This window comes from Symsagittifera roscoffensis, chromosome 3, assembly GCF_963678635.1.
Source record: "Symsagittifera roscoffensis chromosome 3, txSymRosc1.1, whole genome shotgun sequence".
In the NCBI taxonomy this organism is placed as follows: Eukaryota; Metazoa; Xenacoelomorpha; order Acoela; family Convolutidae; genus Symsagittifera; species Symsagittifera roscoffensis.
Genome location: NC_087064.1, coordinates 52,834,739 through 52,861,807, shown reverse-complemented (window position 1 = coordinate 52,861,807; position 27,069 = coordinate 52,834,739). Strand labels below are relative to the sequence as shown.

General features: G+C 34.7%; 3 protein-coding genes across 9 annotated transcripts in view; 1 reads left to right on the top strand and 2 right to left on the bottom strand.

Annotated features, from left to right (window-relative positions):
• LOC134841220 (probable splicing factor, arginine/serine-rich 7) overlaps window positions 1-27,069 on the bottom strand; it is a 446,664-nt gene that overhangs the window by 255,192 nt on the left and 164,403 nt on the right. The window lies entirely within an intron of this gene.
• The window catches only part of LOC134841221 (glycerol-3-phosphate dehydrogenase [NAD(+)], cytoplasmic-like), a 219,769-nt gene that overhangs the window by 28,302 nt on the left and 164,398 nt on the right, over window positions 1-27,069 (bottom strand). The gene's annotated exons all lie outside the window — the stretch shown is intronic.
• The window catches only part of LOC134841961 (innexin unc-9-like), a 35,073-nt gene continuing 24,876 nt past the window's right edge, over window positions 16,873-27,069 (top strand). Inside the window, exons 1-4 of one of the 7 annotated variants that reach the window (XM_063858068.1) lie at window positions 16,873-17,995; window positions 23,755-23,827; window positions 24,521-24,817; window positions 25,475-25,742. In XM_063858068.1, coding sequence (XP_063714138.1) covers window positions 25,604-25,742 — 139 coding nt within the window. In that variant the 5' untranslated portion in view covers window positions 16,873-17,995; window positions 23,755-23,827; window positions 24,521-24,817; window positions 25,475-25,603. Of the gene's footprint in view, window positions 17,996-23,754; window positions 23,828-24,008; window positions 24,115-24,520; window positions 25,743-27,069 lie in introns of those variants that run through there. The other 6 variants (XM_063858065.1, XM_063858064.1, XM_063858069.1 and 3 more) reach the window with 6 other exon arrangements.

Here is a 27,069-nt window from a genome sequence, read left to right as displayed (position 1 = left end):
AGAAGCCTTATCATTTTGCTTTTGAGTCTTCTAATTTTAATACAAAACCTGAAAAGCTGTTAATCTTGAGTCGCGGGAAATTGAACTAAAAGTCCAACGCCATTTTTTTGAGTCTGAGGAAGTTCAAAAATGATTAAAATCTTTGGTCGTGGGACGTCTAAGAGTTGCTCAAAGTGTTTTTTTAGTCTGGGGAATTTCAATAAACATCCCAAAGCTATTGGTTTTGGCGGGTTCAAATATTTCTTAAGGATTTCTTACTCGAGTTTTGAGGTTTTTGCAAAACTTCCCAATGGTTTTATTTAGTTTTGGGAATATCAAACTACTGTCCAACACTTTTTTTGTAGCAAACTCAAAAAAATGCTCAACACTGTGAGATTATCAAACAATTGCCCAGAGGTGTTTTTGAGTTTTGGAAAGTAGAAAAATCAAACCAGCAGTTTTTTCTTGAGTCTTGGGAAAAACTACATACATACATACATACATACATACATACATACATACATACATACGTACATACATACATACATAAAATAGCATGAAACTTGGGGCTGGCATTATTAAAACATTTGCTCAACGTTGTTTTTCTTGAGTCCTACAGAGTTGAAAAGTAGTGCCCAACTGAATTTCTTTTGAGCCGTGTGAATTTTATAGCATTTATCAAAAAAGTTCTTTTCTTGTTTCTCGGGAAGTTGAAACATCTGCCCAAAGTTATCTTATTGAGTCATGCTAAGTTCAAACCATAGCTAAAACATTTTGATCTTAGGAAGTTAAAACAACTGCCCAACGGTGTATATTGTAATGCTTTGCCCAAAGTCATTTTTTTTCGCAAGTTCAAAAAACAAACTCCGTTTTCGGAAGTTTAAGAGAAAACCCTAACGTATTTTGGTCTTAAGTTTCACCTAACTGTCTAACGCTAGTGTTCTTGGCTTATTCAAACACTTGCCCAAAATTTTTTAACTTGATTCTTGAGAAACTTAAATAGCGCCAGACAAGGGCCGAACAAAGTTGGTTTTGAGAGATTCAAACAACTGCCCGATAATTCATGTATTGAGAATTTCGAACTGTCGCCCAATTTTTCCTACATGTTTTTCCTACAAGTTCAAAAAATAGCCTGATAATTTGGGCTTGGCACTTATAAAACAACTGTCCATAGGTTATTTTCTCGAGCTTTTGGAACTTAAAACAAACGTCCAACAGTGTTTCTCTCGGCTCTATGGAAGTTAAAACAACTGCCCACCGGTACTTCTATTGAATCTTAGAGGGTTGAAAAACACTGCTCAACTGTAATTTATTCAGCCTTGTGAAGTTAATTTAATTGCCATAAAATTTCTGTACTTGTGTCTCGAGGCATGTTGGTCTTGGGAGCTTCAATTAGTGGCCTACTGCTATTGGTCTTTGGTATTTTCAAACACTTGTCACGGTTTTCTCCTCGAGTTTTTTGTAGTAAGGTCAACAGCACAAAGTCGCTTTTCTCGCGTCTTTGGATGCTCTATAACCGCCCGAATAACCTTCTTATAAATTTAAGACAAATCAAAAACGGTAAATCTGTGGAGTCTTGGAGAGCAAAAATAATCCCTACCATTTTGCTCTTGAGTCTTCTAATTTTAATTCAAAGCCTGAACAGTTGCTATTCTTGAGTCGCGGGAAATTGAACTAAAAGCCCAATGCCGTTTTTTTGAGTCTGGGGAAGTTCAAAAAAAGTTCAAAATCTTTGGTCTTGGGACGTCTAACAGCTGCTTAACAAGTTTTTAAGTCTTGGGAATTTCAAAAAACATCCCAACGCTATTGGTCTTGACTTGTTCAAATATTTCCTATGGATGTTTTACTCGAGTCTTGAGAAGTTTACAAAACTTCCCAGTAGTTTATATTCAGTTTTGTGAATATCAAACCACTGTCCAACACTTTGTTTCGTAGGAAACTCAAACAAATGCTCACTGTGGGATAATCAAACAATTGTCCATGGGTGTTTTTGAGTTTTGGAAAGTAGAAACAACAAACCAGCAGTTTTTGCTTCAGTCTTGAGATGTTCAAACATGTGCTCATTCATATTGGTGTTGGGAATTTCAAACAAATGACCAACACTATTTGTAGTTGGAAAATCGAACAATTGCCCAAAGATTTCTAACAAGTGTTTTGGGAACTCAATTGAACTGCCCAACGTATTTTTCTTGAGTCTTAGAGAGTTCAAAACTAATGCGCAACTGAATTTCTCTTGAGCCTTGTGAAAAGAAATTTAAAAAAAAAATCTTTTCTTGTGTCCCGGGAAGTTGAAACATCTGCCTAACGCCATTTGCGTGAAACATAAGAAGTTCAAACAATAGCCCAAAAATTTTGATCTTAAGAATTTAAAGAAACTGCCCAACGGTGTTTGTCGTAATTCTTTGCCCAACGTCAAAATTGAAGTTTTAAATTTGAAGTTTCAAAAAGCTTCAGATTTTTGCAACGTCAAATTTGGAGTTCAAAAAAATTGCAACCTGCAAGGTTAAAAGAAAAACCTAACGTAGTTTGTTCTTAGGAGTTTCATTTAACTGCCTTACGCTATTGGTCTTGGCATGTTCAATTACTTACTTGGAAAAGTAGAAACAACAAACCAGCAGTTTTTGCTTGAGTCTTGAGATGTTCAAACATGTGCTCAACCATATTGGTGTTGGGAATTTCAAACAAATGACCAACACTATTTGTAGTTGGAAAATCGAACAATTGCCCAAAGATTTCTAAAGAGTGTTTTGGGAACTCAATTGAACTGCCCAACGTATTTTTCTTGAGTCTTAGAAAGATCGAAAAAGTATTTTTTTTTAGTCTTAGAGAGTTCAAAACTAATGCGCAACTGAATTTCTCTTGAGCCTTGTGAAAAGAAATATTAAAAAAAAATCTTTTCTTGTGTCTCGGGAAGTTGAAGCATCTGCCTAACGCTATTTGCGTGAAACATAAGAAGTTCAAACAATAGCCCAAAAATTTTGATCTTAAGAATTTAAAGAAACTGCCCAACGGTGTTTGTCGTAATTCTTTGCCCAACGTCAAAATTGAAGTTTTAAATTTGAATTTTCAAAAAGCTTCAGATTTTTGCAACGTCAAATTTGAAGTTCAAAAAAACTGCAACCTGCAAGGTTAAAGGAAAAACCTAACGTAGTTTGTTCTTGGGAGTTTCACTTAACTGCCTTACGCTATTGGTCTTGACATGTTCAATTACTTGCCCAAGACCTTTTTCTCGAGTCTTGAGAAGTGTAGCTAAAAGCCTTGCGTTTTTTTTTAGTCTTGGGAAATTCAAACAAGTGCTCAACACGTTTGTTTTTGGGAAATTCAAACAACAGCCCATTATTTTATGTTTCGTGAAGTTCGAACCACTGCTCGAATTTTGCTACATGTTTATTGGGATCTTAAAAAAACTGTCAACGTTACTTTTCTTGAACCATGAAAAGTTCAAAAAATAGCCTGGGCTTGGCAATTACAAAACAACTGTCCATAGGTGTTATTCGCGAGCATTTGGAACTTAAAAGAACTGTCCAGCAGTGTTTTTCTTGGGATTTGAAGTGAAAACAACTGCCCACTGGTATTTCTCTTGAGTCCTATAGAGTCAAAAAGTACTGCTCAATTGTATTTTTCTTGAGACTTTTGAAGTTTAAATAATTACCTTAGGTTTTTTTCTTGTGTCTCGGGAAGTTGAAACGACTGCATAACGCCAATTTTTTTAAGTTTTGAAAAGTTCAAAAATTAATCCAAATTTTCTGGTCTTACAAAGTAAAACAACTGCCCAACTGTATTTCTCTTTTGTCTTGGAGACTGAAAAAGAACAGCCCCACTGTAATTCTCATGAGTCTTGTGAAGTTCAAACAACTTTCAAAAAAATTTTTGTTGAGTCGTGGGGAGTTGAAACAACTACCGAACGCCACTTTTTCAGTCGTCGGAAGTTTAAAAATTGCTGAAAACATTTGGTCTTGGGAGTTTAAAACAAAAACTTAATGTAGTTTGTCTTTGGAGAATAACCTGACTGCCTATCGCTATTGGTCTTGCAATGTTCAAATACTTGTCCAAGACTTTTTTTACTCGAGTCTTGGGAAGTTTAGATAACTGACTAACTTTTTTTAATCTTGGGAAATTCAAACTACTGCCCAACACCTTTAGGGTTTGGAAACTTCGATCAACTGGCCAAAGATTTTTTACTTGTGTTTTGGGAACTTGAAAAAACTGTACAAGGGTATTTTTCTTGAGTCTTGAAATTTTCAAAAAGAGCCTAAAATTTTGGGCCTGGTTTTTTTGAAACAACTGTCCAGAAATTTTTTCCCGAGCCTTTGGAAAGTGAAAACTTATCAACGTTGTTCTTTTTGAGTCTTTGGAAGGTAAAACAACTTCCCAGCGGTATTTTTTTTATGAATCTTAGAGCGTTGAAAACTACTGCCCAATTAGACTTCTTTTGAGCTATTTGAAGTTTAAGAAAATGCCATTTTTTTCTTTTTTCTCTCGGCAAGTTGAAAACACTACCCAAAACCAATTTTTTGAATCTCGGGAAGTTCAAACATTGGCTCAAACAATTTGGAAGTTCTTGAAAAAATATTTTTTTTTGTTATAGGAAATTAAAGGAAAATTTTTTTTTTGGAAGTTCTAGGAAGTCTTAGGAAGTTAAAACAACTCCCCAACGTTGTTTTCCGTGATTTTCTTCATTTTTGGAGAGTTAAGATTTGCCTATTTTTAATTATCCTGAGTCTTGTGAAGTTAAAACAACTGCCGAGGAACTATTTTCTTGAGTCGTGAGAGGTTTGAAACAACTGCCGAACGCCATTTTTTGAGTCTTGGGAAGTTAAAAATAATGCTCAACACTTCTAGTCGTGGGAATTTAAAACAAAATCTTGAATCCTTTTGGTCTTGGAAGCTTCAATTAACTGCCTACCGCTATTGTCCTTGGAATGTTCACTAATGTTTTTTTAGTCTTGGGAAGTTCAAAGAAATGCCCAACTTTTTTGTCTTAGGAAATTCAATCAACTGCCCAATACTACGCGTTTTACATTGAAATATTCGAAAAACGGCTCAAAAATTTTTGAGATGTAAGAACAACAACGCAACGTTGTTTTCTTGAATCCTGGGAAGCTCAAACGAGTGCTCAACAATTTTTTTCTTGGAAAATTTATATAACTGCCCAAAACTTTAGGTCCTGAGAATTTCAAACAGCTGCCAAAAGATTTTTTACATGAGTACTGAGAACTCGAAAAAAAACCGCACAACAGTGTTTCTCTTGAGTCTTGAAAAGTTCAATTAACAGACCGAAGCTTTTGGTCTAAACAGTATCATAACAGTTGTCCAATTGTTTTTCTCGTGTCTTTTGAGTTTAAACAACTGCGCAACGGTATATTTCTAATTCAATTGTTGGGAACTTTAAAGAACTGCACAAAAATTGTTTTGAGTCTTCGCACGTTAAAATTACTGCCGAACGGTTTTAAAACTGAATATTTGTGCTTTTTGGGCAGCATAATATTATTTTTTTAATCAGATTGAAAAGGTTAGAATTATTTGCAATTACAGATGAAAAAATTTTGAGCTAATTTTTTCATCTTCCGAAATACTGGTTTGTCGTTTGAGGCAAAATTGTTTTAAAAAAAGTTAATATTACAAAAATAATTTTTTGACACCAAATCACCGTTTCGACCGTGCTCAACCGTGCTTGACCGTGCCGTGCTCGAGGTAGTTTCGACCGTTCTCTACCGTGCTCGAGGTATGTTTCAACCGTACTCGAGGTACAGTTCAAAATTTTGCAGGATCCAAACTCATATCTTGACTAATTTTTAATACTAGCTCGACTTTGAAAATCGAAACATAAAATGAGCACCTAGACCTGGGAGAGAATGCTTCAACCACGGCTGATGAAGACAATCAATTGATACAAAAACAACAAAAATAAAACTAAGACAAGACTGCTCGTGTATTATGGAGAAGCCCTGAATAATGCGACTGCCTTTTCAGGCCAACTTAAAAATTTTAAGCTGGAAATTTAGACGAATTGATCTAAAAAAAAAGTTTTTTTTTTTAAATTTCTTTTTAATTTATCACACACGTTAACTTTAAAGGCAAAAGGATGTGATTAGCTCCATGTGTTCTTGTAATACGACCTAGTTATTTGCCTTAAATTAAATTGCAATGCCTTTATCTGCTGCTTACGCGTGTTATAAGAATGCCATATATCGCGCGTTAATTATACCAAATTGGCCAAAATAGCAATTTTCAAACCCCCAAAAACTTAAGCAAAAATATCTCAGTTGAAATGTCTTTTTATGCTTGAGCTCAAAAATTTAATGCTGTCAGATGTTAAAAAAAGTTCGGTCAAAAATGGTTGGTAAAAAAGACGAAAATTGACTGAAATTCAAAGTAACCCCAAACGTAAATATTCAGCATTTTCTTCGAAAATCAAAACGATGTTAATGAAATGATAAAAACAAAAAAATACAAAACTAGAAAAATTACCCTTCCCACTGTCTGAAATTATTGGAAAGTTAGAGAACAAATAAGATCGCCTAAAAAAATGGTTAAAAAAACCGGGTCTAGGTGCTCATTTTATGTTTCGATTTTCAAAGTCGAGCTAATTTCAAAAAAATTAAGGCATTGTTGAAGATTGTTAAAATTTTCGAACATAAGCTGAGTAACAATGAAAACATCTGGAAAAAGCAGGAAAAAACACAAACAAATTAACTAAAAAAACAGACAAATTTATAATCAAAAGCTTGAGACACTTTAGTTTATACACTTTTGTAATCACCCAGTTTTCAATACGGCAAAACTGTATGTTTTCCACAGCTTGCAACAAAAAGAACTCACCATCATCAGCCTTGCTGCGTTACTCATCCTAAATGGAGGTATGCGGTGTGTTCTTGTAACACTTTGTTATACGCGAATTATATGGGGGGGATGATTTTCAAAAAATTTCTTTAAAAAAAAATATATACTTTTTTGTTTTGAAAAAATCAATCTGTGTTTTCAAGTAATCACTACTCCATAAACCTTCAAAAAGCTGTTGGAATGTCCAGAGCTTCGCTCTGGTACCAACAGTCTTGTCTATTCTCTATGTACAAGTTTTTTGCGACGTCATTGGAATGTTCCGAAGTAGCAGTCTTGAAGCGAACCGAACCTTCCATCATTATCAGCAGCTTCATTAGTCATGATGGTCTTCTTGCAAGCCCTCATTTGTCATAAAAGCCATCAAATTAATTCGGCCAAAAACTACAATATTCTGAAAAGTTTTTCATCTTATCGATAAATACAACCTAACACGTGTAGTTTGTTTTCATTCTGGACCGAGGACCCTTAACAATCAATTTTACGGACCTCGCTTAAGCATGAAGGAAGCGCTATGAAGCCTAAAGCCCTTTAATTGAGATAATTGTTAAACATCAAATTATTTTGTGTGTTTTCTGAAGTACGGAATCATATTGAAATTGGTTCTTAAAAACATTTGCTCAAAGATTTCCTTTCACAAAATTGAAAGTAAAATGAAAAAGAATTGGTTCTCTCGATTTTATTTTATGCCATCAAAGGTAATTTTGTTTTCTTCAGATCAACTTTAAATTGCGCAGGTCGTGGAGTGGAGCGGAAGGGAGAGTGGTATGAAATTGAAAGTGGTATTTACAGCAGGGGTGGCTTTAGGATTTTCTCGAGGGGGGGGGGGGGAGGATATTCAAAAAAATTCGAATTTTGTCGACCTTTTTTTAGGTCGACCAAATTGAAATCCCAAGCTCTGGCAAAACACTAAAAAGACCCTACTTTTCACAAATTTTCTGCGATGCAGGAAAGATTTTGAAAAAACAGGCCAAAAACAGCGTTTTATCAATTTTTTGGAAATTTTTTAGCAAAAAATTGCTCTTTTTTAGGCGCGCACACTCCCCTCAAAATTAATTTTCATTGGCGCATTTAAAAAAATTTTAGGTTCTGTCATCAAAAAGGGATACTTCAAACCAGTGCAAAAGGGGGACCCTTTGGGTCGGCAGGGAGTCGAATCCCTGAGTTTTTTTGTTGGCGGCGGGGGAGGATGTTAATTTGGTTCTAAGTTGGATTTTTCAGGCAATCAGAATCGAGCATTTTATTTAAACAAATTTAAATGCCAAATAACTGCTTTGATGGAATATAATAACTTGGTCTATGTGGGGGCTTGAAATATTTGAAGGATGATTCGGTATTTAAAAATAGTTTTTCTGAGAACCGTCAATTCAGATTCAAATGACTTGTTAAATCAGGACAATTTGGTTAAAAGAATCGAGACAGTAGTCCCGAGTTGACCAAAAGTCGCTATCTTAGAACTTTTCTTTAAAGAATCTTACAACTTCTTTCAAAATTAGGTTAAGAATATTATAAGATAGAGACTTTTTCTTTTGAGAAAATTGTGAGATAAAAATTGTAAAAAAGGAATTTTTCCTACAAAACTTTTCCAAAAATTTTTGCTCGTTCATTTTAAAAAATTTCTTTTTTTTTACCATTTTAAAAATTCTTGCAGAGCACAATATTGGAAGCTCGAAGGCCCACAACTCGTTTCACCACATGAAGTTGCAAAAAAAACTCACTATCTTTAGAGACTTACTTTTTGCTGATACCTAGAAAAATTGTCGACATGTAGCTGAACGCCACATGCAACACGTCCTCAGTTGTATGACATGAATATAAATATTTTTGTTTGCCTGGAACCAAGGGCGGATCTAAGATTTTCTCGAGGGGGCATATCTTCAAAAAATCTCGAATAAAACCTTGTTTTGGCCAAATTGTCTGCATCCCATGAAAAGTTTGAAAAAACAAGTCAAAAAAGGCGTTTTTCTGCCTTTTTAGGAATATTTTGACCAAAACAATTTCGTTTTTTGGCGCGCCCTTCCCTCTCAAAATTAGTATTTTTTGGCGCCAAAGGCGCTCTTAGAAAATTTACAGGTTTCGTCACCAAAATAGATATCTCAAAATAGAACTAAGGGGGGACTCTTTGGGTCGGCAAGGAGGGGTCAAGTCCCACCCCTAAATCCCACCCCCTGCATTGAACCAGAGCTCTCTTTCTATTCTTTTTATTGATCTTGAATTTGGCTGAGGATAGGCGTTAAATCTGTGTATATTTTTGGTTATCTTCATCCAAATGACCTTAATGTAATTTGGTTGAAGATAGGCAAAAACATACAGTCATCTAACGCCTAAGTCATGAGACAATAGAAAAATAGATCTAGTTCCAGATACAAGAAAAGTATTCATATTTATGTCATATAGCTGCAGACGTGTTGTATGAGGGCTTTAGGTATATATCGACAAAATTTCTAGTTATCAGCAAAAAAACTACTCTACAAAGTACTCATAGCGCAATTGTTAAATTAATTTCAAGCAAGCTATTGTCTAAATTTCGTTATTTTCTGATCGTCTAATTTGTTTGTCGTCTAATTTCCTAAACCCTTCTTTTTGTTTCTTAAATTGGCTGTTTGTTCTAATCTCATTGTCGTTTTAAATCGATGATCATCTTTAACGCAAACTCAGTGCGTGTCAATGATTGTTGGAAAAAATTGTCTAGACACAATTAGTAAAATATTAAGTTAAGGTTAACGCTTATCCAACAGCAAATTAATCAAGAAAGTTACTTCCTGTTTTGAGATGGTTCGTCAGTTTTGAACCTGTATCTTTTTTCGATTGGCAACTTGAGGTTGTAGGGAAATTTTTGTCAATCACTGAGCTAAAAACGCTCAAAAATGCCGACTGCACCTGCATTTATGTAGACCTATTTTCAACTACATCGCAAAAGAAAAGCTGAGATTTAAGTGTTATCAAAGTACACAAAGAGTAGGTACCTTTAGCGGCCCTACCTTTAAATGGCACGCCATATGAAAACAAACGTGTGGTAAAAAATGTACTTAACTAAATTGGGAAAAAAGTAAAGCCGCTTTATAAAAAGGCACAGTAGCGTAGGAAAAAAACAGAAAATTGCAGGAAACTAGCGGCGCTTGCATACTTTTCCTGAAATATTCTCAATTGTCCCCATATAATTTTTTGTATAATCAGGAATCTGTGACGCTGTACCGAGTAGTTATTATTCGCTGTTTATTAGCGGATTACTCTACTATTTTGCGAGGATCCTGCCTTCGGTATAGCCTAGTCTTAACCCTCGCAGACGTCCGAATAACGTCAAGCATCTAAACTGTTTCCATATTGCAATATAAGGTTGACGCAAAAGGATGTTGAAAAATTGCCCTGAGAATTCACCCTTGGCGGTTCTGCATATGGCGCGATAGATGCTTGCGTATAACAAAGGGAAAAATAGTCTAACAACAAACCGGAATAACCCGCTAAGGTGGCTTCCTTTATTGGGGGGTAACAACTGCCCTCGGAAAAAAAGAAGTCTTTAAACCCATTTTGCAATGTATTATTGAAGCCCTTAGCCTTATCTCATTTTCTCAATTTTTCCTATCACGCTGATTTAAAATATGCGCGTGAAAATTGAATCTATGATAAGCTGGTACGAAATAGTGCTAAAAAGGAACATGTAAAAATGACCAAGGTATAACAGGGCATATATACCACGTAGGAATTAAGGACAAGAAAGGAATATATAGCCTCAATTATTCAAGACTTTTCTTGCTTTATTCTATTTTCCTCTCTCTTTTTTACCTCCTCAATAGAGCTAGCTGCACCGGGAAATAAATCAGTTATAAAATATCCCCATCACAGAAAAATATCCGCACTTCTGTTAAAAATCGTCGATCTCCGCGACTTTTTGGAAGTGAAAATATATATTGACCGGATATATTATACCACGCGGGTGTTTTGCTTATAATTCCCCCCTTTATTCCCCTGGCATTAGTTGCCCAGGTTATTTTCCCAATTGACTACTCGGATAAAAATCATTCAACTATTGTCAGGATGAAATCGATTCCGTTTTCGACATCAATTTTCCAACCAAATAACAGATTTATTTTAGAAGTCGCGATGACGCATTGAAACTTGAGTCTTTCATTGAAATTTGTTGAATTAATTGTTTAATTTTAACAAAAAAAACTTACGGTGATAATTTTTGGAGAAAAACACTTCAAGCAAGGTGAGTTTCTATTTATGTCTATAGCATACTCAAATCATGAATCATATTTTGAACCCACTGAGTGAAAACAACTATGCTCCTAATTGAGTTGCTTTAAAATAGCGACCTGATTTTCCTACCTTGAAGAATTTGCCTCAGAGAACTTTTGGCGCGTCCTTACATAAAATAAAGGTTTTTTAATCTCCGATTGATAATTGATGGGTTACGGATATTTTCAATAGCCGGATATTTTTTGAAAATTAATCATAATTATCAGAACAAAAAGATATAAAAAAAACTGGCTAAAATATATCAATATACACCGAGCTGGCGCTCTATATACAATCTCCACTGACGTCTAGATCCATTTTGGGTTATTTTCACTATTTATTCATGTAAAAATTATAATGGCCTGCTTTAAATCAAAGTGAGCTCCAGAATTTTTTGACCAACAATTTTTAGCAAAAAACAGCAGATAAGTTTTGTCGACGGATTTATAAGGGCAGCAAAAACTAAAGCCAAAAGTAAAGGAGAAACAGTTTTTGTACACTTTGTCCCGTTTTTGTGTCAGATGCGCATTTTAACGTACTATATTGAGTTTAAAGGACCGCAATATTTAAAAAAATATTTACAGGCTGACAAAAACTCTATGCGAAACTTAAAAACAATTTTAAAAGACCAACTTAAAAAGTATTCAAAAAAATGAAAACTGAAAATAAAATATTTTTTAGCTCTTCAGCTAAAAAAAATTTTCAAACTATTTTTTTCACGACACTGTTCATTTTGATTTTTTTTGCAATTCCAATCACGGCTTGTGCAGAGAGGAGTCGAACAACTAGGATTATTTTTATTTGGAAGAAAACTACATGTGAGGAAAGTCCAAAGTTTTTTTTAAGATTTTTTGCTCTTATGAAATATTCAAACCAACTGCAATCAAACAACGTGACAAAATAACTAAACAAAGCAGTTCAAAGGTCTTAAGCTAAGTGAAATTGAACAACAATTAGGCCGACTGTAGTAGAAAAAAAACAAAGCGATAATGAAAAATGAAAATATGATAACACTAGTCAGAAAATTTGTGATATAAATTGACCACAGCATATTTGTGATTGTTTTTCCGACTACCGCAATTGAAAAGGGATATCATTTTGGGTGTTTTGAAATAAATTAAGGTACCAGGCTGATATACCAGACAATTAGAGCGAAATATCATTCTTAAGTCCTTCAGTCAAATTTGAGTGACAATAAAAAATTTTCTGAGTTACAAAATGTACAAAGGGTGATTTAAAATCATATCTGAACAGCGGAAATTAAATCACTTATATTACTATCATATCAATCGTCTTTCCCTAGCTCATCTCATCTCATCTAACTTTTCGAAAATAAGAACTTTTACAGGAAAATTTAAATTTAAGGATTTATTTTTGATTCTTAAACTGATTTCCGCAATCATACAATCATACGAGATGAGATACGCACCTCCTAAAACTGCCCTCTCTAGACAATTTTTTTGAACAAAAACAGAGGAATCCCGCACCCAAGTTTGAAGTTGACCAAGAATAGGCTTAAAGTAGTACATAAGTTTATCTTCGCAAAATGAAATCAAAACTGAAAACAAGAATATTCTTTAAAAAAATTTTCTCGAAGAAAACTTATTAGTCTGAAAATCGCAAAAAATCAGACAAATTTATCTCAACAGCGGAAAAAAATTCTGGATTGTTTTTGCAATCCTAATCACTTATGAATGGGTTTTGAAATGATATCACACTTGACCCCGTACAACTTTTCTTTGAGGTAGTTAAAATTGGGGTGGAAAAGAAACACACCCCACATTCTAAAAAACACACCCTGTTTCTTTTCCAACCCAATTTTAACTACCTCAAAGAAAAGTTGTACGGGGTCAAGTGTGATATCATTTTAAAGCCCATTGATAAGTGGTTAGGATTGCAAAAACAATCCAGAATTTTTTCCGCTGTTGAGATTAATTTGTCTGATTCTTACGATTTTCAGACTAATTAGACAAGTTTAATAGAAGCTGACCTGCAGGTAATTCATTTGTACTTAATGTTTCAGCATTAATTTAGCTACTATTACTTTTACTTGAGGCATTTTCTCACCAATTTCAATCCATTAAACTAGAATTTACTGCAAAATGGACCAAAAAATGATTTAAAAAATTATCAAAAAAGTAGTATCAAAGTAGTGGCTCGAAGGGTGTTTTAAAGGTTACATGTCATTTTGCCCCAAGTCAACTTGTCCCAGCCCAATTTGTCCGATTCCAACTTGCCCCAGATGACAACTTGTCCTATGCCATCTTGTCCCATATAATAAAAAATGAAACTTGCCCCAGATTCTTTGATATCCTCGTAGAACATAATGTCGGCATAAAGATGAAAGACTTGTTTGTGAACAATTAAGCTTGAAACAAAATGCGGAATCATTTAAACATGCGCTGAATCAAAATGAGTTCAAAGCATGCATGAACAAAATGAACGCGGCAAAATTTCAATGCAATTTTCATGTCGAGTTAAATATTTCAAAAGATTGATTGCTGATTTTGTAAGCTTCAATAGCATAGTTAATAGTGCACAACACTCTTAATCAAGAAGTCAAGAGTTCAAAACTTGAAGAAGTCAAAAAATTTCAGTATGAAATCAATGAAATGGAAAACCGCAGGTACTGCCTCGCCCCTTAAACCCCCCTATACTGGGTAACCCAGAATAGGGGGCGGGGTGAGGGAAAGAGCAAAATTATTGCAGTATTGGCCTTTATCATCTCTCAAAATTTGGACCCTGTACGATGGCTATAAGTTAAAAAAGTGATGATTTTTTAAAAATCAATTAAAAATGCAACAAAATGCCGACAATTAAGTGGAAATTATGCCGACAATTTAAAAATTACGAAAGAGTTAAATGAGCTAGTGCATATAAATAGTCAACAACATGGTCTTTGTTGAAATTACTAGAAATGTTTTGTATTTTTTCATGAATGTCCCGATATTTCTTCCGCCCTTGATTCTGTGTTCCCCCCATAGCCTTCAAAATGTTGAACTTCTGGTTTGCTGAGTCCATTTGAATCTTATTCAAGAAAATGTAGAGGCTTGGGTGGCTCCCTTGAAATAATGCTGTCACTCCAAGATGCCAACCTTCAACGGCGTTTGTCGTTCGTATCAAGCCTTCCGCTGCTTCTTGGGAATGGTTCCAGAGACTCATAGGGAATAACGGTTGCCTGCTGTTTCGCCCTATTGTTTCGCCCTTTATATAACTTCTCTGAAAGTATGAGGCAAGTTCGTCAATTTTATCTGACAGGCTTTGCTCAAGATCTAATCTGTCAAGATCTTATTTTGTGTGTTTTCTGAAGTACGGAATCATATTGAAATTGGTTCTTAAAAACATTTGCTCAAAGATTTCCTTTCACAAAATTGAAAGTAAAATGAAAAAGAATTGGTTCTCTCGATTTTATTTTATGCCATCAAAGGTAATTTTGTTTTCTTCAGATCAACTTTAAATTGCGCAGGTCGTGGAGTGGAGCGGAAGGGAGAGTGGTATGAAATTGAAAGTGGTATTTACAGCAGGGGTGGCTTTAGGATTTTCTCGAGGGGGGGGGAAGGATATTCAAAAAAATTCGAATTTTGTCGACCTTTTTTTAGGTCGACCAAATTGAAATCCCAAGCTCTGGCAAAACACTAAAAAGACCCTACTTTTCACAAATTTTCTGCGATGCAGGAAAGATTTTGAAAAAACAGGCCAAAAACAGCGTTTTATCAATTTTTTGGAAATTTTTTAGCAAAAAATTGCTCTTTTTTAGGCGCGCACACTCCCCTCAAAATTAATTTTCATTGGCGCATTTAAAAAAATTTTAGGTTCTGTCATCAAAAAGGGATACTTCAAACCAGTGCAAAAGGGGGACCCTTTGGGTCGGCAGGGAGTCGAATCCCTGAGTTTTTTTGTTGGCGGCGGGGGGAGGATGTTAATTTGGTTCTAAGTTGGATTTTTCAGGCAATCAGAATCGAGCATTTTATTTAAACAAATTTAAATGCCAAATAACTGCTTTGATGGAATATAATAACTTGGTCTATGTGGGGGCTTGAAATATTTGAAGGATGATTCGGTATTTAAAAATAGTTTTTCTGAGAACCGTCAATTCAGATTCAAATGACTTGTTAAATCAGGACAATTTGGTTAAAAGAATCGAGACAGTAGTCCCGAGTTGACCAAAAGTCGCTATCTTAGAACTTTTCTTTAAAGAATCTTACAACTTCTTTCAAAATTAGGTTAAGAATATTATAAGATAGAGACTTTTTCTTTTGAGAAAATTGTGAGATAAAAATTGTAAAAAAGGAATTTTTCCTACAAAACTTTTCCAAAAATTTTTGCTCGTTCATTTTAAAAAATTTCTTTTTTTTTACCATTTTAAAAATTCTTGCAGAGCACAATATTGGAAGCTCGAAGGCCCACAACTCGTTTCACCACATGAAGTTGCAAAAAAAACTCACTATCTTTAGAGACTTACTTTTTGCTGATACCTAGAAAAATTGTCGATATGTAGCTGAACGCCACATGCAACACGTCCTCAGTTGTATGACATGAATATAAATATTTTTGTTTGCCTGGAACCAAGGGCGGATCTAAGATTTTCTCGAGGGGGCATATCTTCAAAAAATCTCGAATAAAACCTTGTTTTGGCCAAATTGTCTGCATCCCATGAAAAGTTTGAAAAAACAAGTCAAAAAAGGCGTTTTTCTGCCTTTTTAGGAATATTTTGACCAAAACAATTTCGTTTTTTGGCGCGCCCTTCCCTCTCAAAATTAGTATTTTTTGGCGCCAAAGGCGCTCTTAGAAAATTTACAGGTTTCGTCACCAAAATAGATATCTCAAAATAGAACTAAGGGGGGACTCTTTGGGTCGGCAAGGAGGGGTCAAGTCCCACCCCTAAATCCCACCCCCTGCATTGAACCAGAGCTCTCTTTCTATTCTTTTTATTGATCTTGAATTTGGCTGAGGATAGGCGTTAAATCTGTGTATATTTTTGGTTATCTTCATCCAAATGACCTTAATGTAATTTGGTTGAAGATAGGCAAAAACATACAGTCATCTAACGCCTAAGTCATGAGACAATAGAAAAATAGATCTAGTTCCAGATACAAGAAAAGTATTCATATTTATGTCATATAGCTGCAGACGTGTTGTATGAGGGCTTTAGGTATATATCGACAAAATTTCTAGTTATCAGCAAAAAAACTACTCTACAAAGTACTCATAGCGCAATTGTTAAATTAATTTCAAGCAAGCTATTGTCTAAATTTCGTTATTTTCTGATCGTCTAATTTGTTTGTCGTCTAATTTCCTAAACCCTTCTTTTTGTTTCTTAAATTGGCTGTTTGTTCTAATCTCATTGTCGTTTTAAATCGATGATCATCTTTAACGCAAACTCAGTGCGTGTCAATGATTGTTGGAAAAAATTGTCTAGACACAATTAGTAAAATATTAAGTTAAGGTTAACGCTTATCCAACAGCAAATTAATCAAGAAAGTTACTTCCTGTTTTGAGATGGTTCGTCAGTTTTGAACCTGTATCTTTTTTCGATTGGCAACTTGAGGTTGTAGGGAAATTTTTGTCAATCACTGAGCTAAAAACGCTCAAAAATGCCGACTGCACCTGCATTTATGTAGACCTATTTTCAACTACATCGCAAAAGAAAAGCTGAGATTTAAGTGTTATCAAAGTACACAAAGAGTAGGTACCTTTAGCGGCCCTACCTTTAAATGGCACGCCATATGAAAACAAACGTGTGGTAAAAAATGTACTTAACTAAATTGGGAAAAAAGTAAAGCCGCTTTATAAAAAGGCACAGTAGCGTAGGAAAAAAACAGAAAATTGCAGGAAACTAGCGGCGCTTGCATACTTTTCCTGAAATATTCTCAATTGTCCCCATATAATTTTTTGTATAATCAGGAATCTGTGACGCTGTACCGAGTAGTTATTATTCGCTGTTTATTAGCGGATTACTCTACTATTTTGCGAGGATCCTGCCTTCGGTATAGCCTAGTCTTAACCCTCGCAGACGTCCGAATAACGTCAAGCATCTAAACTGTTTCCATATTGCAATATAAGGTTGACGCAAAAGGATGTTGAAAAATTGCCCTGAGAATTCACCCTTGGCGGTTCTGCATATGGCGCGATAGATGCTTGCGTATAACAAAGGGAAAAATAGTCTAACAACAAACCGGAATAACCCGCTAAGGTGGCTTCCTTTATTGGGGGGTAACAACTGCCCTCGGAAAAAAAGAAGTCTTTAAACCCATTTTGCAATGTATTATTGAAGCCCTTAGCCTTATCTCATTTTCTCAATTTTTCCTATCACGCTGATTTAAAATATGCGCGTGAAAATTGAATCTATGATAAGCTGGTACGAAATAGTGCTAAAAAGGAACATGTAAAAATGACCAAGGTATAACAGGGCATATATACCACGTAGGAATTAAGGACAAGAAAGGAATATATAGCCTCAATTATTCAAGACTTTTCTTGCTTTATTCTATTTTCCTCTCTCTTTTTTACCTCCTCAATAGAGCTAGCTGCACCGGGAAATAAATCAGTTATAAAATATCCCCATCACAGAAAAATATCCGCACTTCTGTTAAAAATCGTCGATCTCCGCGACTTTTTGGAAGTGAAAATATATATTGACCGGATATATTATACCACGCGGGTGTTTTGCTTATAATTCCCCCCTTTATTCCCCTGGCATTAGTTGCCCAGGTTATTTTCCCAATTGACTACTCGGATAAAAATCATTCAACTATTGTCAGGATGAAATCGATTCCGTTTTCGACATCAATTTTCCAACCAAATAACAGATTTATTTTAGAAGTCGCGATGACGCATTGAAACTTGAGTCTTTCATTGAAATTTGTTGAATTAATTGTTTAATTTTAACAAAAAAAACTTACGGTGATAATTTTTGGAGAAAAACACTTCAAGCAAGGTGAGTTTCTATTTATGTCTATAGCATACTCAAATCATGAATCATATTTTGAACCCACTGAGTGAAAACAACTATGCTCCTAATTGAGTTGCTTTAAAATAGCGACCTGATTTTCCTACCTTGAAGAATTTGCCTCAGAGAACTTTTGGCGCGTCCTTACATAAAATAAAGGTTTTTTAATCTCCGATTGATAATTGATGGGTTACGGATATTTTCAATAGCCGGATATTTTTTGAAAATTAATCATAATTATCAGAACAAAAAGATATAAAAAAAACTGGCTAAAATATATCAATATACACCGAGCTGGCGCTCTATATACAATCTCCACTGACGTCTAGATCCATTTTGGATTATTTTCACTATTTATTCATGTAAAAATTATAATGGCCTGCTTTAAATCAAAGTGAGCTCCAGAATTTTTTGACCAACAATTTTTAGCAAAAAACAGCAGATAAGTTTTGTCGACGGATTTATAAGGGCAGCAAAAACTAAAGCCAAAAGTAAAGGAGAAACAGTTTTTGTACACTTTGTCCCGTTTTTGTGTCAGATGCGCATTTTAACGTACTATATTGAGTTTAAAGGACCGCAATATTTTAAAAAATTTTTACAGGCTGACAAAAACTCTATGCGAAACTTAAAAACAATTTTAAAAGACCAACTTAAAAAGTATTCAAAAAAATGAAAACTGAAAATAAAATATTTTTTAGCTCTTCAGCTAAAAAAAATTTTCAAACTATTTTTTTCACGACACTGTTCATTTTGATTTTTTTTGCAATTCCAATCACGGCTTGTGCAGAGAGGAGTCGAACAACTAGGATTATTTTTATTTGGAAGAAAACTACATGTGAGGAAAGTCCAAAGTTTTTTTTAAGATTTTTTGCTCTTATGAAATATTCAAACCAACTGCAATCAAACAACGTGACAAAATAAGTAAACAAAGCAGTTCAAAGGTCTTAAGCTAAGTGAAATTGAACAACAATTAGGCCGACTGTAGTAGAAAAAAAACAAAGCGATAATGAAAAATGAAAATATGATAACACTAGTCAGAAAATTTGTGATATAAATTGACCACAGCATATTTGTGATTGTTTTTCCGACTACCGCAATTGAAAAGGGATATCATTTTGGGTGTTTTGAAATAAATTAAGGTACCAGGCTGATATACCAGACAATTAGAGCGAAATATCATTCTTAAGTCCTTCAGTCAAATTTGAGTGACAATAAAAAATTTTCTGAGTTACAAAATGTACAAAGGGTGATTTAAAATCATATCTGAACAGCGGAAATTAAATCACTTATATTACTATCATATCAATCGTCTTTCCCTAGCTCATCTCATCTCATCTAACTTTTCGAAAATAAGAACTTTTACAGGAAAATTTAAATTTAAGGATTTATTTTTGATTCTTAAACTGATTTCCGCAATCATACAATCATACGAGATGAGATACGCACCTCCTAAAACTGCCCTCTCTAGACAATTTTTTTGAACAAAAACAGAGGAATCCCGCACCCAAGTTTGAAGTTGACCAAGAATAGGCTTAAAGTAGTACATAAGTTTATCTTCGCAAAATGAAATCAAAACTGAAAACAAGAATATTCTTTAAAAAAATTTTCTCGAAGAAAACTTATTAGTCTGAAAATCGCAAAAAATCAGACAAATTTATCTCAACAGCGGAAAAAAATTCTGGATTGTTTTTGCAATCCTAATCACTTATGAATGGGTTTTGAAATGATATCACACTTGACCCCGTACAACTTTTCTTTGAGGTAGTTAAAATTGGGGTGGAAAAGAAACACACCCCACATTCTAAAAAACACACCCTGTTTCTTTTCCAACCCAATTTTAACTACCTCAAAGAAAAGTTGTACGGGGTCAAGTGTGATATCATTTTAAAGCCCATTGATAAGTGGTTAGGATTGCAAAAACAATCCAGAATTTTTTCCGCTGTTGAGATTAATTTGTCTGATTCTTACGATTTTCAGACTAATTAGACAAGTTTAATAGAAGCTGACCTGCAGGTAATTCATTTGTACTTAATGTTTCAGCATTAATTTAGCTACTATTACTTTTACTTGAGGCATTTTCTCACCAATTTCAATCCATTAAACTAGAATTTACTGCAAAATGGACCAAAAAAATGATTTAAAAAATTATCAAAAAAGTAGTATCAAAGTAGTGGCTCGAAGGGTGTTTTAAAGGTTACATGTCATTTTGCCCCAAGTCAACTTGTCCCAGCCCAATTTGTCCGATTCCAACTTGCCCCAGATGACAACTTGTCCTATGCCATCTTGTCCCATATAATAAAAAATGAAACTTGCCCCAGATTCTTTGATATCCTCGTAGAACATAATGTCGGCATAAAGATGAAAGACTTGTTTGTGAACAATTAAGCTTGAAACAAAATGCGGAATCATTTAAACATGCGCTGAATCAAAATGAGTTCAAAGCATGCATGAACAAAATGAACGCGGCAAAATTTCAATGCAATTTTCATGTCGAGTTAAATATTTCAAAAGATTGATTGCTGATTTTGTAAGCTTCAATAGCATAGTTAATAGTGCACAACACTCTTAATCAAGAAGTCAAGAGTTCAAAACTTGAAGAAGTCAAAAAATTTTAGTATGAAATCAATGAAATGGAAAACCGCAGGTACTGCCTCGCCCCTTAAACCCCCCTATACTGGGTAACCCAGAATAGGGGGCGGGGTGAGGGAAAGAGCAAAATTATTGCAGTATTGGCCTTTATCATCTCTCAAAATTTGGACCCTGTACGATGGCTATAAGTTAAAAAAGTGATGATTTTTTAAAAATCAATTAAAAATGCAACAAAATGCCGACAATTAAGTGGAAATTATGCCGACAATTTAAAAATTACGAAAGAGTTAAATGAGCTAGTGCATATAAATAGTCAACAACATGGTCTTTGTTGAAATTACTAGAAATGTTTTGTATTTTTTCATGAATGTCCCGATATTTCTTCCGCCCTTGATTCTGTGTTCCCCCCATAGCCTTCAAAATGTTGAACTTCTGGTTTGCTGAGTCCATTTGAATCTTATTCAAGAAAATGTAGAGGCTTGGGTGGCTCCCTTGAAATAATGCTGTCACTCCAAGATGCCAACCTTCAACGGCGTTTGTCGTTCGTATCAAGCCTTCCGCTGCTTCTTGGGAATGGTTCCAGAGACTCATAGGGAATAACGGTTGCCTGCTGTTTCGCCCTATTGTTTCGCCCTTTATATAACTTCTCTGAAAGTATGAGGCAAGTTCGTCAATTTTATCTGACAGGCTTTGCTCAAGATCTAATCTGTCCACCACATGCTCAATCTCCTCAATTACGCTCTCGAACGATTGTTCCACTAAATCAGTTGGAACAAAACTGAGAGCGGGTATTAAACGCAGTGCCAAGCTTAGCTCGCAGTTGTTTTCATAGGCTTTCTTTAGGCCTAGCTCGTTAATTTTGCGTAAAAAGGCCTGGCAGAGGTGAAAGTAACAGCCTTTGATTGAAGACTCTGGAAACGCACTTGTAAAAGCGTTTACGGCAGCTCGTTCGAAATCTAGAAGGATCCTCGATGGTTGCGCGTTATCAGAGACAGAGGATGATGGCTTTCAGGAATTTTGAGTACGTTTGTTCGGTTTTGTTTGGCAGTAGAGCATAAAGGCATGGCGGGTAAAATCCACCGATTTGAATATGAATGGTATAAAGCTGGTAAAATTGCATTGGGCAAATTTTGAATGTACCGTCGCAAAGCCAAAGAGAATTGTGAACTTGGAGGGCATGAACATTATCTCGATCACCGAAAATCAAAATTCGCTCTGGATCCATAACACCACTGTCGAATAAACAGAAATCAGAATATTCCGTCGGAATTATGAAATGCCTGTCTTTAATGATTGGCAAGGACGGGACCAAGTTCTGTTTCTGGCGGTTAAGAGTTCTGTTTATTGCTGCACGACTGGGCAAGGATAATTGAACAGCTTTCTCATCAGTTACTTCCTGGAGACAAGTGGCAATTATACTACTATTAACAGGTACAATTTGCTGCCTGGCCTCTTTTTTCATTTGATGCATGATCTGGTTTGCCTCAATTTTCCCAGGTCTAACATCGTGGCTGTGCTCATTTTTTGTTGAGACGAGTTCATCTCCTGCTGTGACGGCGAGCATGCGGCATTTGTGTGAACTGTATCTTGCGCATCTCCAGTGCTCAGTAGTTTTTGTCGTCTGCTTTTTTGTGAAATCGTGTCCGTCAATAATTAGCGTTCGTTTGTTTCGTTGAGATATTCCCCACGTAAGTTGACTCATAGTATTTATGTTGAAGTATTTATGTGGATGTTTAAGAACGAAATGAAATGGTAAACAATGAAGCAAAATGAAAGAATAGCCGTGTTTCATTTTGTTTCAAAGGCGCTAATTGTGGATTATTGTCAAAGTTTGGCGTGTAATTACCAAAAATTATGCTTTTTTAGGGTCAGCTTCGAATATTTTCAATTAGAGTCTTTTGTTATCTCGAAACGAGTCCAGTGTACATTAGCACTTGCTGGTCCTCAATTTGAACATCAATGAATCAAGTAAAAGTGTTAAGTATGGAATAAAACGGCATAGGACAAAATGTCATGTGGGGCAAGTTGGCATAGGACAAGTTGCCATGTAGGGCAAGTTAGTATAGGACAAGATGGCATAGGGCCAATTGACTTGGGGCAAATAGTCCTGACACCGTTTTAAAAATTGCAAATGATTGTCAATGCTGAGAAAAACACTTTTTCCTTTTTTTTGCTATATAGCATCAAAAGCCAGTAACCTCAGGGAGAGTAGAACCTGAGAAGAAGTTAAAACTGTTTTTTCGTTAATCTCGTTTTTTCGTTTTTTCGTTTTTTCGTTAAGCTGTTAGTTTTTTTTTGAAGTTTTAGTTCTCTCTTTACCGCACCGCTTTTTTAAAAACCTTAACCAAGATATCTTGTTGCTTTGCATTTAAATCAGACTATCTGACCACACTTATTTGAAAAAAAATTCAAAATCAAATTTAAATATTGAAAGAAATAGTATTTTTTCATTTTTTTTATTAATTTTTGATTTGCTTAAGCAAAGTAAGAAAGCCTCAGATGTTTCAAAAGCTATTTTTCTTCAAATTTTTTTATGTCACTGCTCTAAATTGGTCTGAAAGCAAAACATTCAGGGAATTTTTTTGCCACTGACTAAAAATTTCTCCTACTGGGTTATTCCAACAACAGGTCTCTTTCATGGCCATTTGCAAGTTTGTACACATTGGGGGTTTGGTGCAATTTGTTTGCGGAGACAACTGGATTAATTAACTATTTGACTACCTTTTCCAGATATTTTTCCCGGTATAACTCACATATTTGTCAATTATCCGGGAACAGATCATTCCAATTTGTCTTAGCTGTCAGATTCAGCCCGTCTGTTTGTGTTTATGCGCTTCCCAAATCGATGGTTTATAGACTGCTTCCTTCTCAGAGAACTAAAACTGAGGCAAATCGCATCATTTAGAAGCAAACGGTGCTATAAAGCACACTGTTTTATAATGCTCCTTCAAGCTATTTGGCCAACTGAGAACAAATACAGAACAACGTTACATTACGTTTTATATTTTTTTTCTTCTTCTAAGCGGCTTTAGTTTTTTAACTGAAAATGCACTGCGTGGATTTTATTTCTTGTGCTTATTAGGACACAAACTGATGTTGGCAAGACTTGAAACTGGCTGGACTTACATTTCAAATTCACTTTTATGACAGTTTTTCAGGTTGAAGCAGTAAAGGCGCTTTAGCAGTTACAGACAATTGAACTGTAGAGCTGAAACCACCAAAAACCTAGAGGTAAATAAAACTCATTCTTGTAAGCAAAAGGCGTTACTAGCTTTGATTTTGAGCGATTTTTACCGCAAAACCATTTCAGTTATTAAAAAAACAAAAAGGGATTTAACCGTTATTAAAATTTCCCTGCGTTTTGAGACTTTCTAAGTAAGTAAAATCGGGAGACTTTTCTTTGTCAAAAAAAGAACAAAGCTTGCTACCTGCTTTTTTAAACATTGGTCACATTGGCTGTACGTCAGCGACATTTTTTCTTCTTCCATTTAAAAAGTGAGATATGGTCTTTTCCCGAGGTAAACAATCTTTCAATACTGCACACATTAGATGGAAGCACACATAATTGATGCTCAGGTCAAATTGAAAAATAACGACTGCTTTTGTTTTACTTTATCAAACACCCAAAATATCTCAGATTTTTCAATTTTCGAAGAAAAGAAAATTTCTAGTTAAACTAGATCTATACAAACAAAATGTAATCAGAATTATCGCAATGGGATCTTTGTTACAATGTATAAGGTTGAAAACGTCAAGCCGTAATTGAGACAATATAGTATGTTAAGTTTTTAAATTATGAACCCAGTGTCAAATATTCAAATACCCAATGTCACGTCGATATTCAATCTTTGAAAACGTAGACACAAAAATCAATTAAAGAAAAACACTTTTATCTGAGTATTTGATTTTTTTTATATGTTCTAGAAATTGCAATACCTAGCAGAAACTGACGAATAAAAATGGAAAAGCATACATCTTGAATACGTCATAGAATTCTCTTCGCAGAGGAAACGAAGAAAATACTAACAGTCGATAATTCATCGGGAAGCAGTGAAGAATCAATTAAATCAGCCACTTAACCAAATCTGAAATTCTCCATCAAAGTTCATTTTTTACTTTCCTCGAAAACATTGAAGAATTCAGTCCCAATGTGCGACAAAATGAAAAAAAGAATTTTCTGCTTCCTATAATTCCTACCAATTAGTTATCTTTGTTTAGTCGGTATGTTTGTATTTAAAAAGTAGCATCAATTATAGAACGCAACAAACGTTTTTTTTTGTGGCCGAAATTGAAAATGATTGTAATTTGAGCTGTTCTTCTTACCATCTGAATTATTCGATTGTTACTTCCTAACTCATTTTTTGTTATATTTTTTCACTTCCTATTCAATAGATTCTTTTTTGTCTCATTTTTACTCATTTTTTAAATCATCAAAATTTACGAAATAAAGCGTTACTGTACGTAATGAAAGTGATCCATTATTTATTTCCGTTGACCAGGACGTCCATAGTCGTCAGTGACCATTCTTAAAACCATTATTATTAATTTATGAAGCTGTTAGTCGAAAATAATGCGCCATACTTCTTATTTTGAGCAGAATGATCGCCAAATTTGAAAAGTCTACCAATTAATTTCAGCAAAAAGAAATATTATACATTTCAAAACAAGATAACTAGCATTTTTTGCAGCGAAGAATCTATTTAAAGCTTATGGTAATAATAATAAATACAACACGTTTTCCTTTTTTGACACAAAAGCCAACTCAGTGGGTCCTTGCTAACCTTTTCCACAATTCTCACTATCAGATTTCAATTTTGCTGAGATTCTATCTGATTTTATGTTTCTTGAAATTAAACTCTGACAGAATTTTTCTTTCAGATCCCATTTCTTTGGATCCCAAATTGACCCGAAGTTTACCTCACGTTCATCTGAATTGAATTCAAGTTAAGTTGCAGAGTTATCCCTGCAGTTTTCCTGGGCCAAAGTTGACCTCAAATTACCTGCAACATGATAGCACACATTCTGAAGGCGTTGATTTCTGTGCAGACAGCTTCGGATGGGGACTGGGTAGACAGATTGAACCATAGATTCACGGCCATGATTCTGGTCGTCTTAGGCATTTTAGTGTCCACGAAACAATACGTGGGTGAGTTCCTTCTTCCACTATTTTATTACAATGAATTTTCTCACAATATGTGAGTTATTGTTAAACGGTACAAGAAAGTACTCAAGAACTATCTAACTTTTAGATGGGCTCTGAACCCAAAACTCGAAACCCAAAATTTTTTTTTTATTCTACAATTTCACTGCTTATATTGCACCATGTAAAGTTAGATGAGCGAAAAATATCTCAGCTCAAAATATCGAAAAAATGGACGATGATCAAAAATTTTAGCACAACCAGTATCAGATTTGAACCAACTAATTTCGTTTTCTTCGACATGTCTTTCTTTTTCCGAACACACAATTGAAACGAAATCTCAAATCCAAAACACTATGGCTGTCATAAAATAGTAGCATCAGACCCTTCGAAACACTACTGAACTTGCTAAAAAAAGGTCGTGGATGAAGGAAAACATTATGTCTAGAAACTTGTGAAAAAAATTTGATTATACAAACTATGTGGTATGAATACACGATACTAGTAAGATATAATATATTTAAAAAAAACTCAAGTACTGACAGCTTGTTGGTTCTCCGACCACCTAGGCTCAAAAGTAAGCGTCATTTTCCTCATAATTGCGGTTTTGCAAATCTTTCTGAAGTATTTTTTTTGGGTCGCGTCTTATTTGGTTGCTGTCTAATTTGCTAGTTCCCGAGAGGATATTTTTACCAAACTATCGCCTTTTTTTGTTAGCAGGGTTCTTTCTTAACATTAAATTGTGTCAAGGACCGAAACTGTGTGAGTTTTTGGCAAATGCTCATGAACAGTTTCAATTCAAAGAGAAACTAAGCGAGTATTCAATTCAAACTGACAATGGCGGTGTCCACCGAATGAGGGGACAAACATATATTCAGACATTAATAACACATTTAATATGTAAAACACTTTCAGCTAACAAAATAAAAAAAAACTTGAATATTTCTGAATCTTATATGCCCACTATATAGGACTGAAAACAAACAATTCTGGTTAACTTGGCAAGTAAAAGCTTGAAAAAATCTTTTCGAACTTTTGAACTGCGGTCATTCTCTGTACGTTTTACCGGCAAAGACCGCTTGTGAGAACAAACTTTGAATCAAACTTTATAGTGTGCTGATTTAAATTTAGAAGAAATTAAAAAAAAACTGTTCTGCACATTATTCCGCAAACTGGCTTATTCAAATTTCACATTACTCAACAAAAAACAGCAGGAGAAATAAACGTTTGCTTCTCTGCTTAAAATATTGATATTTTTCACATGAGAACGTTTGCTTTTGTAAAAAAAAAAGGTTTTTTTTTCTGAAAAGTCAAAAGTAATCAGAAGCCTCAA